At 37.1% G+C, this 12,634-nt stretch overlaps 1 protein-coding gene across 1 annotated transcript; it reads left to right on the top strand.

Moving 5' to 3' along the window:
* Window positions 1-8,448: 8,448 nt before the first annotated feature.
* Window positions 8,449-11,777, top strand: LOC147641927 (uncharacterized). Its single transcript, XM_086791568.1, has 7 exons — window positions 8,449-8,514; window positions 9,827-9,899; window positions 10,073-10,267; window positions 10,370-10,602; window positions 10,741-10,884; window positions 10,954-11,050; window positions 11,476-11,777. Exons 1-7 carry the CDS (start codon window positions 8,449-8,451, stop codon window positions 11,775-11,777), a joined length of 1,110 nt encoding a protein of 369 aa, XP_086647694.1.
* The last annotated feature ends 857 nt before the right edge of the window (window positions 11,778-12,634 follow it).

The following is a 12,634-nucleotide window of genomic DNA, read 5'->3' as shown; positions in this document are numbered from 1 at the left end:
CAAGTGATTTTGATCCAATGATAATATGTTTTTGACATCATAAATATGTAAACAAGAATTAAATGACAATAAACATTTCTTCATTTGGCCACAGGTTCCTGACTATGATCATGTGGAGGATGTACCCTTATACTAATTAGGTCACTCGATTATCAATGGAGTGTATGAGACTTCTTCAGGCACAAGATCCCATTGCTTTTCGAAGATTGCGAGAGCAATATTCCTCTCAAACAAAGGAAAACGAAAATGAAGAGTATGACCGTGATAACATGAATGAATTTTTAGATGATTGATTATTGTCATGTAAACAAGAATTACATGACAATAAACATTTCTTCATTTGGCCACAGGTTCCTGACTATGATCATGTGGAGGATGTACCCTTATACCAATTAGGTCACTCTCGATTATCAATGGAGTGTATGAGACTTCTTCAGGCACAAGATCCCATTGCTTTTTGAAGATTGCAAGAGCAATATTCCTCTCAAACAAAGGAAAACGACAATGAAGAGTATGACGGTGGTAACATGAATTGTATTTTAGATGATTGGTTTCAAATTGATCCTCATGAAGACTACCTTCGAAAAGAAGCAAACACAAAAATCTTTGAAGGTTCTTCAATGATAAGACTATCAATCACATTGCTTCTTCTCAACTTAAAAGGCCAATTTTCTTGGAGCAATGCATCCGTTTCAGCATTATTAATGTAAGTATGATACACATAGATGCTCAATAATACTTTGCTTGTAATTTGTTTGCCAAATGTAATTATTGTATCTATTGGTCAGGTTACTTTCAAGTAAGATTCTACCACCCGATAACAAGATCCCAAAAACATATACTGAAGCGACAAAGATGATGACCAATCTTGGCCTTGACTATGAAACAATCCATGCATGCATCAATGATTGTATTTTATTTTGAGGAGATCATAAGGATGCAATTGTTTGTCCTAAATGTCATACGTCACGATTTAAAGAGGCGATGACACTTGTTCCTTAGAAAGTTCTAAGCCATTTTCCATTTTCTACATGTGTGAAATACAAATTTTAAAGCGTAGATTTAGTAAAGCTTATGGATTGGGCATCAACCAATAAGAGCACATATGGATTCCTACGAGTCCCATCTGATTGTGAGGCTTTCAAACACATTTATAGAACCTGGGCAGAGTTTAGAGAAGAACCCCGCCACTTAAAGCTCAGTGTTGGACTTGATGGAATTGATCCCTTCTCAAATCAGTCCACAATATGGTCAACTTGGCCAACATTTCTTATCAACTATAACCTACCACCATTCTTATCCATCTAAAAAGAGCACTTGATATTAAGCTTGATAATTCTAGGTATATGTGTTATTTAGTGTTTTTCTATTTCACTCTTTATGTGGTATTTCCTAGTGCTTAATAAAGGATGCGTATAAATTCAGGAAAATGACAAGTAAAAGATATCAATGTATACTTGGCTCCACTCATCGATGATATGCAAGAGCTATGGAAAGGAATAAATGTGCTTGACATGTCCAAGCTCAAGAGGTGAACACAACTTTATAGTACGAGGCATTCTAACATGGACAATTCATGATTTTCCTACTTGTGGATATTGTTGAGGTATATCATAACAACCACCACATCTCATTTCTTCATACATTTAACAATAAAAAGAGTTGATTGAATAACGCCTGCATAATCACTTTGATCATTCGCAAGTCTATCAACAAAGGAATATAAGGCATGTCCACCTTGCGGTGATCAGTTTTTATGATCAAAGTATAGCAAGAACTTGAAGAAGAACATATATCTTCAGCATAGAAGATTACCCGAGGGACACATATTGAGATCGTTGGCAACAAGCAAGATGTTTTAATGGAAAGGTTGAGACAGGGATGTGCCTGCAATGGATGACTCCTGTAGATTGGTATAGAAAATGGATGTTTGGTCCTATTATAGATCCCAATGCAAAGTTGACAAGCGATGAAGAAGATGATAAATCTCACAGAGACAGAGATAAAATATCAATGGCAGCAAATATTTCTATTTGGTATCAACTAGAGTATAGGAAGGACTTAAAAATTATGCATCCTCTCTCGATCCGATGAATATCTTTAAAAATTTTGGACACTCACTATGGAAACATCTCATGGGACTCAAAGATACTGAAGCTACGCCGAGAGCAAATTTGAAAGAACAAAGAGTCAAACCATTTTATGGCCTATTATAGATAGAAGTACAGGAAAGGCTTCATATCGTGCAACACCTTGGGTGCTTACAAAGGAAGAGATGAGTACTATTAATTCTAGGATAAGATCAATCCGTACACCTACATGCTAAGGCGCTTCCCTTCGCAACATGTTTACTATGGATAATAATTCTTTGTCTGGATTAACGATGCATGATTAGCATAACTTTCTTAAGGTAAGCATTCTCTATTATGATATTCCACACCTCTTAAATTTTGTATATATACCAATATGTATTATGATTATGTTATAGCACGTATCACCCCTTGCTTAACCAAGACCATTCAAGATATAATATATCGTCTAGGTTCATTTATTAGGTTAGTCCCTATGCTCATGTATTTTTATTTATGGCTTTTTATTTTTTTATTTTTTATTCCTTAACTAATTTACCAAATATCATTGACTAGATGGATCACATCAAAGGAGATAGACACCCAAGAGATATCACGTCAAAGGAGATAGACACCCAAGAGATATCACGAAGAAAATTGGAGTGTATAGAGCTCGTATGTCTAATGGAAAGAGAATTGCCTACGTTGTTTTTCGATATCCAAGTTCATTTGCTTAGCAATCTCATTGAAGAGGTAGAGATTATGGGCGTTGTTAGCACACGATGGATGTTTTTTGGGTAGAAAGGTTTATGGGTGTCTTAAAAGGATTTGTGCGTCAAAGAGAAAGGCCTGAAGGCTCTATGACATAGGGATAAATACAAAGTGAATGCATGTATTATCTCAATGAATACTTACAAGTTATGGATGAGGAGGCACCCATTGCTTGGACAATGAATGAGTCAGCCCAATTATCAAGCAAGTTATTATGTGGCAAGGGTCTCCCACTACGTCTCTCACATGAGGAGTGACAGAATTTAAGTGTGTGATTTACAATTCCGAGTGCATGCAAAAGTGGATTGAAGAGTACAACAAAGAATGGGAACTAAGGATGCAAAAAAGATCAAAGAGGCAACATGTGACCCCCGCCATGTCACTGAAATGGATATAAGAGCGGATTAAAAAGGCACAAGTAGAATGCGAATAAGTCACCTGCGAGGAGTTTGAGATGAGCCTCGGCGGATGTGATAAGGAGGTACTATATACTGAGAGTATATAGTTAAAATTTAGTAGATGATCGTATTATCTTAACATCTAACATGTCTTGTGATTATAGGTTCGCACATATAGTAGCATGTGGGCTTATGGCCAACATCTTTGTGTCAAGAGAATAGATGATACTAGAGTTACTCATGACTCATGTATCATTGTTGAATTCCAACAACTATCTTGTGCAAGTTCTCATGACACAAACCTCGTCGAGGATGACCTCAGCTATGTTGGAGAACTAGACAGCATTTATGAAGTAAACTATCGTTACATGAAGCAGGTATTAATAAATCAAGAATTAAATCAATTTTCTCGCCCTTGAATGTCCAGAAACAAGACTAAGTTGGTGGTCATTCCGAAAACTAAAACCGGGAAAATTTCCCATGCCCGAAAAATGGGGACGATTCCACCATTTAATTTCTTAACGAATTTTTCTAACGAGGTCAAGATACTGAACTAACTTTCATCTGAATAAACCAGATAGAAGGGAAACTATTACAGACTTAACTTAAAGGGATCAATGCTTTTTTCCTAATTGAATCAGGCACAGCCGTTGATCTATTCATTAGAGAAGTCTTCAGGCTTTTATTTAACTACTCGAGTTCTAAGCGTACTCCTATTAATCAATTTTATTATTAAAACTCTACTGATTCTAGCCTAACCCCATCCGGCCCATGGGTTAGCCACCACCCAACCACTGGAATTAGTAGAACCAGACAAGTACTCACCCACCTATAATTAAATGCCTTTCTTAACTTTTGCTTTAGAATACAGATATGCACACACTCCTCTTTAAACTTTAACTTTTAAAAACAATCCATTGATAAAAATTATTGGTTACAGATATCATAACTCAAAATTTCCATTCAATCCTTATTTCTCACAAAACAGTATCACTCTGGACTCTCCGTTGAGACCAGCAGGTCAGCAACAACGAGATCCAGTAACAAACAGATTACAATAATTTATCGTCTCATCATACATATATATATATCTTCCACGACATACGCATGGGTGTCCTAACATAAGCACCGCGAGCCCGTGCATCGCTTGGTCAGAACCCTTCAGGATCCTCCTTAGGTGTCCTGGCACTTCACTCAGGGACCACTTCGTCGGCCCTCGCCCATGAAGCACACCATTTTTCACCATACCCAGGCTGGTCAAGACCTGGGCAGGCTTTTGCTGCGTGAGCCGTTCTTTGAACACTCCCCGCCAACTGTTGCAACCGAACTTCCCTTAGAAAAACACATATACCAAATGCTCCCTCCAGCATTCTGGCGTAAGACAATCCTTTAAGAAAACAGGGTTTCTATGCAAGTTTTCAGTTTTGATTTTCTTTTGAATACAATGGGTATATATATCTTAAATCCATATCCCAATACTTCTAGATCACAGGTCTAAAATTCCAACTGAATTTCCTAAATTCTGTAACCTTGATCCTCATATCAGAATCAAGGGTCTTAACTTGATTTCGGATTCGGTGGTGGGTGATTTGAGTGAAATTTTCCTGAACTGGTCACATCGTCTTTTCTTGAAATTGACGTAGGAGATTAAGTCTTGGTCATAGTCTGATTCAGGGTTTGAGTCTGGAAAGGTTCTCCCTAAACTAACTTTCTCGAAGGGTAATATTTCAATTACTACTTTATTGAATTTTATTCATTGAGTATTTTTCTTAACTAAATTTAAAACTAATCATGAATTCCTATGAGGAATAAATTAATCATTTATCTAAAATTCTGACTTCGATGGTTTTTCTGAATTTTCTCATTACCATCCTAGAGAATATGAAATGGTAGAATTTTCTCTCACATAGTATTTACTTATTCATTTACCAATATTCATGGGATTTAAACATAGGATTAAAGAGAACTCTTATTATGATATAAAAAATTTTGTATGCATCTATTTATGCATAAAATCCAACTTCTATGAAAATAATACTTTTATATAAAAGAAAATCCTTTTATGCATCTATTTATGTAAAAAAATCAATTTTGATGAAAGTAACACTTTTATAATAAAAAAATTCTTTTATGCATCATTTTATGCATAAAAATCAATATTGGTGAAAGTAACACTTTTATAATTAAAAAAATTCTTTTATGCATAAAAATCAATATTGATGAAAGTAACACTTTTATAATAATAAAAATTCTTTTATGCATCATTTCATGCATAAAAATCAATATTGGTAACACTTTTATAATTAAAAAAAATCTTTTATGCATAAGAATCAATATTGATGAAAGTAACACTTTTATAATTACAAAAATTATTTCCAATATGCATCTTTCTATGCATAGAATTTAATTCTAATAAAAATCACACTTTTATAATAAAAAAATATCCAATATGCATCTTTCTATGCATAGAATTTAAATCTAATGAAAATCACTCTTTTATATTAAAAAAATAACCAATATGCATCTTTCTATGCATAGAATTTAAATCTAATGAAAATCACTCTTTTATAATAATAAAAAATAACCAATATGCATCTTTCTATGCATAGAATTTAAATCTAATGAAAATCACTCTTTTATAATTAAAAAAAACCAATATGCATCTTTCTATGCATAGAATTTAAATCTAATGAAAATCACTCTCTTATAATTAAAAAAAATAACCAATATGCATCTTTCTATGCATAGAATTTAAATCTAATGAAAAACACTCTTTTATAATAATAAAAATAACATGCGTCTTTCTATGCATAGAATTTAATTCTAATGAAAATCGCACTTTTATAATTTAAAAAATATCCAATATGCATCTTTCTATGCATAGAATGAAAATAACACTTTTAGAAGACATAAATGGTGGGGATTACTCTTTTTGAATAATAAAAGATAAAACTTATTTCACAAAATTTAAGAAAATTTTGCCATAACCTCCTTTGTATGGCTGACCATTTTTCATTTTTTTCTATCCTCAAGTTACTTAAAAATTATCCCAAATGGTTTAAAGCATTCTAAACTAATCAAATTCCACTTTTAAAAGAGAAACAATATGAAAAGTTTAATTCTAACAATTTGATTACTTATCTAGGATAAAGAAAGGCTGAATTTAAGAATGAAGAGAGGGGGAAAGCCTTTCCAACAAGGCATAACATCAATTTTTTCATTTTAAAGAAAATAAAAATTAGAAAACCATTAAAAAGAAAAAGTAGGATTTCTAGCTTACTTGAATTTCTGTGAGCTTTCCTTTGGCTTGATGGTTTGAGGGATCTACCCTTGTTTGTAACAAGAGTGGCCACCAACTCTTTTGAAGAGGAAAAGGTCAAAAACTAATGAATTATCAATAAATTCAATGTTTTTGGCTATGGGGTAGAGTAGAGTGACAATGCATAAAACACTATTAAGCTTCTACAAAGGGGGAGGCTTCTATTTATAGGAAAAAGTGAGCTTCTAACCAAGCAAACTGATTCTAGAATTTTCCAGATGAGTTTGGTCAATTTTTGACCATTTTTGGGTCAGTTTAGCTTACTTTTTGGAACTAGACTTGAATTAGGAGAGAGGAGAGATAAAATATCTCAATATTTGAGAATTTAAAACTCCACCACACATGTGAAATAGGCGCCTCCTTCATGAGGGGGAATCCCCACTCTTGAGGTGTCAAAAATTCATTTTTTTAGTATTTCCTTTGGTCCTTAGTCCACTCTTCATCTTATGTGAGTATTTACTCTATTTTGGGGGGATTTTCTTTACTTCTTCAATTTATCTCCTCCATACATTTGGATGAATCTGATTGGCCCCTCAGAACCTTAATTTAAAATTTTCAAAAAATTTGGACTCTTAGGATAAGGCCTCTTGAACAGATTATAATTTATTTCTAATGCACCTTCTGAAAATCTTTTTGAACTTCTATTTTGGGAGAATTTATTTTAATAAGAAGAGATATTTTTTCATCCAAAAATATCTAAAATCTGAATAACCTCTCTCTAGAATATTTTCACTCTCTAAGCCAAAATAGGTAGAAACAAGATCTTTTATTATTCTGAAGAGGGAATTGATTACAAGGGAAGATCTGGACATCTTGAGGGGCTGGGGAGGAATCTTACAAACATGAATCTGAAGAAGGATACAAAGAAGAAGATATATCCAAGGAGCATAAGAGAGATGAAGATATATTGAACAGTGGCTTAGAACCAGTAATATCTATGCCTATCCCACCGAACTCACAACAAACTCACAACAAAGGAAGTACAAGAAGCCACGCGAGACAACGATGACTTTGTCTTGTTCGTTGATTTGTCTACAGAGAACAATCCTTAAAACCAAGGTAAAAGTATCTATATGAACTAACTTCTAATCGATTTCATGTTTGGATGATATAATGACTTCAAATGATCTTTTAGATTTTATTCAATAGGTTGGCACCTACTAATGCAACCAATAGTTGATATGACATCTAACATGTTGGCAAGTGATTTTTAAAAGTGTTTTTGTACATGTTTCCTTTTTATTGAGAAAGTTACTAACATGGACCTTAGGGTTTGCGAGTCTCTTAGTGATCTAGCCATATTGGCTATGTATTGGGGTTCAATTCCCCATAGACTATGTTCTTTTAATACAATGTATGCAGATGAACGGGAAAACTACATGCAAAGTTTACTCACTCAAATATCTACGTACAAAAAAGGTACACTAGTATTCTAGGGCCATAGTTTTTTTCCATACATTTTCAAGCACACACATTATAGAATCACCAAATATGTATATTTCTATGTCCAACCAAAAATACTATTATCTTACCGTGCATTATCGTGTCGATGTCTCAATAACATAGCAATCTCTGAAAGGAGCGGCTCCATCCCACTCCAAACTCTCTCTCCAATTGGGTGATCACGTATTTCTTTGTTGTCTCATCCTGATCACTGGAATTTAAACATAAACTATGTTCATTAATCACATTATTAAAAATACAATCATCATCTAAAGAGAACAAGTCAAATTCACTTACGCCTATAATATGTGTATAAGTGGCATGTAGAGATCTACAATATCTCTCATCCGACAATGAAAGACTTTGCCACCCCTTGATGCCATGATGCTACCATCGTCTCATCAATGACGCATGGGTCACCTGTACAGGTGCATCATGGAGGTGCGTCATGGAGGTGCGTCTACCAGAGGAGTTGACGCGGTCGGTGGAGTCTCCATGGTTCGACGAGATCCATGTACGCTAAAACTACAATGCGTATTGTATGCAATTACAAATTGTACTAAGAGAATCCCTAAATATTAATAAATACAAAACAAAGTTAATTAAGTTTCATACCTCTCTCTATGTCGCACCTCTCTAGATGGCTGATCGTCAGGGGGATCCCGTGTATCCCTACAAAGTAGTTAATAGCATATTAAATAACCGACATTGATAAATATTATCATCAGTCTATGGTGAATGTATGAAAAATACCTCCTCTCGGATCACATGTCCCTGCATGGCTGTGTCTAGTGCAATAATGTCATGTGCAGAAAACAAGAAGTGACAGGAAATTAAATCGCTAACATTGATAAAATCTATCTTAAATGGTGAAGAAGCAAAAGATACATGTCAACATCGCGAGCTGTCTCATGTCCTGATCTAACTCCCTATGTGTGGTGACTCGATGTACCCTCACCAAGTTGGAAAGGACGTACTGCAATCGTGAGGCGACCTACTATCGCCTCTAGCTCGGATGCACTCAACTGTGCATACTCCACCAAATCCTCCTCGATCTCCTCCCTCAAGTGCCCTAAAGATCGTAATAGCCTCTTAATAGCTATTAAGCGGCCAACCTTCCGTGGGTCCATCATGGGTACACAGGGAAGTGAAAGAACTGCACCCATAGTCCATGGTGAGAGGATATCAAACACAAGTAAACTTGATTGAACTCTATTTATGACTATCAATGTAACCAAAATTCTCAACCTAGCTTACCATTGAATATGAATATGCACTAGTTCTTAACCTATGCACATTGAAGGAATGCACAGCAGAAGATGGGAAAGTGGAAACACATGAGAGAGAGAGAGAGAGAGAGAGAGAGAGAGAGAGAGAGAGAGAGAGAGAGAGAGAGAGAGAGAGAGAAACACAGGTATGGACCTGCTCTCAATCTCACCAAACAAGAAGCACAAGCTAGTACAAGTCTCAAGCAAGAGGGGAAGATGACCTCATATGTGAGAGACTACAAAGCAAGCCAATATGCAAAGGCACTAAGGCATGCAAGAGGCACAAAGCAATGAATGTGAGGGAGGGGAGGCCCAACTATATATAACTACCAAATAGGGTCAGCTGACCAACTCCTCCCGAGACTAGGAATAAAACCTCTAGAGAAGAAAACACAGAGCCAACTAGGGGCCTGCAAACCTAAAAATGTAGGCCGACCAGCTTCCACACCTCATATGAGGAAAAAATGCTGAAGAGAAGGTACCTTCGGGTCCAACTGATGAAGCCCATGTGAGGGTAGAGCTACCAGCAAATACAATCTAGAAAACACAGTAAAACAGGGCTCCAAATCTGAAAACATAGGGGTGAAAGAGGCAATAGATAGGGCAGAATCTGGAAACGCAGAAGTGAAGGGTACCACAAAGCCTCATATCATGCAATCACCATTAGCAAACAAGCTTGTGGGAGAAAAAACGCAGCACATATATTGCTGTTGTCTTGCATAGAGCAGGCCGACACACTATAGTAGTCCTTGGAGACAAATGTTGATGAAGATTGACACCAACAATGTTTTCCTCGCCAATCAGCTTCAACAGTGCCTCTTGTGAACCCATTCAAGCCCAAACCACCAGTCACCCCTAAGCCCCTTTGGAATTATGTCACTCCTATAACTGCATTCAGTAAAGGGGGAAGCAAGAAATGGAAAAGTAGCTTCTACAAGATTGAGTTTGCTGGCTCCTATCCTCGAGTGCGAGCCCATTTGCTTGGCATAACAAGGGAAGGTATTCAAGTTTGTTGCAAGGTTACTCTTGAAGACCAGGCAAATATGGTTTGGGAGGACCATGAGAGTGCTCTCAAGAAGCAAAAGACTTAGCAAGGTGCAGCTAAGAAGACAGTGCTGCCTCAAGTTACACAGCCCTCTTTGCAAGGCATGTTCAAGGAGCAGTCTAGAGAGGAGGTAGATGAGGCGGTGGCTCGTTTCTTCTACACGTGTGGTCTTGCTTTTGCATTGGCTCGCTCCCCGTATTTACATGGGATGGTGTCATTTGGTAAAGGATACAAGCCTCCCAACTACGAGAAGATGTGGACTAAACTTCTAGACAAAGGAAGATCAAGGGTATGTTCCCGTCTCTCTATCATTGAGTCTACTTGGCCTCATTATGGTTGCTCCATAGTTTCTGATGGATGGACAGACACAATTAAGGGGCCACTCCTTAATTTTATGGTCTCAAGTGCGAGGGGTGTTGTGTTTAAGAAATATGTTAACACCAATGGGAGTCAAAAAACAGGACAGTTTATTGCAGAGGCTTTGAAGGATATCATCAGGGAAGTAGGTGTTGAGAACGTGGTGCAGATTATCACGGACAATGCAGCAAATTGCAAGCTTGCAAGACACTTGGTGGGCGAGGAGTTCCCTCATATTTTTTGCACTCCTTGTGCAACTCATTGCTTAAATTTATTATTGAAGGATCTGATCTCTATCACTTGGATGGAGGAGGCAATCACAAGTGGCAAGGAGGCTCAGCAATTTATTGCAAATCATGATGCCACAAGAGCGATGTTTGGTAAGCTCTCCAAACTCATGCTAATCAGGCTAGGGGATACACGGTTTGCCTCTAACTTCATTATGTTGCATCAACTAGTGATGGTAAAGAGTTCACTCAAGCATCTTGTTACAAGTGATAAGTGGGATGCTTGGAAGGCCCATAATGAGCCAGCCAAGGTAATTGAAAACAAGATCTTGTAAGATGCATTTTGGGCCAATGTGGAGAAGTATGTGAAGGTTTTGTGTGGCCAATTATGGCCATGCTTCGTATGGTCGACAAACATGAGCCATGCATGGGTGTTGTCTATGAAGGCATTGATTAGATGCTGGAGAAGATCAAGGAGCTATTGAAATAAGAGAAAGAGGGGGATTCTCATTATGAGGAGATCCGAGCACTTGCACAAGAAAGGTGGAAAATGCTGCATTCACCTCTTCATGCAACAGCTTTCCTTCTTAATCCAAGATGGTTTTCAAAGAAGCCACATACTCACAAGGATGTGATGAGAGCGTGGAGGAAGAAATTGGATAGGGTGGGCAAAGATCTTGCTCAGAAGTCAAAATACAAGGAACAGCTGTCTAATTACATTGGATTGAAGGGGGACTTTGGTGACGGTGCAGAAACTATGCAGACAATGTCTTCTATTGCATGGTGGGAGAATCATGGCAGAGATGCTCCACATTTGCAAAGATTGGGCATTCGGGTGTTGTCTCGGGTGTCCAGTGTCTCAGCTTGTGAGCACAATTAGTCTACTTATGGGTTTATTCATTCGGTTAATCACAATCGACTAGGTGACATGTATGTGCATAGCAGCCTTAGGTTAATATCTAGGAAAGAGGCTTCCTATGTCTCAGGGCCATGCAAACAGGGGTATGTATTTGAGGAGGATGCTTTAGAAGCATGTATTGAGGATCTACTTGATGATGAAACTGTGGAACCTATGTAACTGTATCATGTCATTGATATGTCACCTATGTATTTGTCTCTCAATGTTTGATTCATGAGCATCATGGCATTAAGCAAAGGTATTCAGGCATTATCCAGGTATTCAGACTAAACACTCAAAAGGACTACTCTTGAAGCATAAATGGAGAGGAGAAGCTATGGAAAAGCTTAATCTCCCATCTACCCAAGACCACAATCTAGTCACAAATCAATACACACGAGCAAGTGCACATTGAGCTCTTGTTAAGTATTCAAGCATAAACAAGACACATGCACAAATCAAGCGAATTCGGCAAGTATTCACTTCCAAACTCATGCATGCACTCAACAAGATAATGTAGATTGCTAGGAAGCAAGCATAGATTAGAGAACAGTAGAGAGAAGAGAATAGACAAGCTAGATTTCTTGGGGAAACTCCATTTCCATTGAAATCATTAAATCATTAAATCACTAAATACCTATTGGAAATAGGCCAAAAAATTGGAAGGAGATGCACCGCCATTGCCACCACCACCGCTGTTGCTACCAATCTCTCTCTCTCTCTCTCTCTCTCTTAATTACAAAAAGCGACCTCTCCTTGGCTTGCACAAAGAAGGAAGCCTCAGCACCAAGCACATAGGCCAGCAGTTTATAATGTTCATCAAAGATGGATGCCTGTGC

Source organism: Cibotium barometz, chromosome 1 (assembly GCF_041138505.1).
Source record: "Cibotium barometz isolate CiBa-2024 chromosome 1, ASM4113850v1, whole genome shotgun sequence".
Lineage (NCBI taxonomy): Eukaryota > Viridiplantae > Streptophyta > Polypodiopsida > Cyatheales > Cibotiaceae > Cibotium > Cibotium barometz.
Note: the sequence above shows the minus strand (reverse complement) of the source record. Positions and strands in the feature narration are given on the sequence as shown.

Excerpts from the sequence above, each read along its gene's own strand:
- LOC147641927 (XM_086791568.1), top strand. The coding sequence starts at position 8,449 with ATGGAGGTGCGTCTACCAGAGGAGTTGACGCGGTCGGTGGAGTCTCCA. Across the intron at positions 8,515-9,826 it reads CATGGTTCGACGAGATCCAT|GGCTCCAAATCTGAAAACAT; the intron begins GTACGCTAAAAC and ends ACAGTAAAACAG. Across the intron at positions 10,268-10,369 it reads GCTTGGCATAACAAGGGAAG|CTAAGAAGACAGTGCTGCCT; the intron begins GTATTCAAGTTT and ends AGCAAGGTGCAG.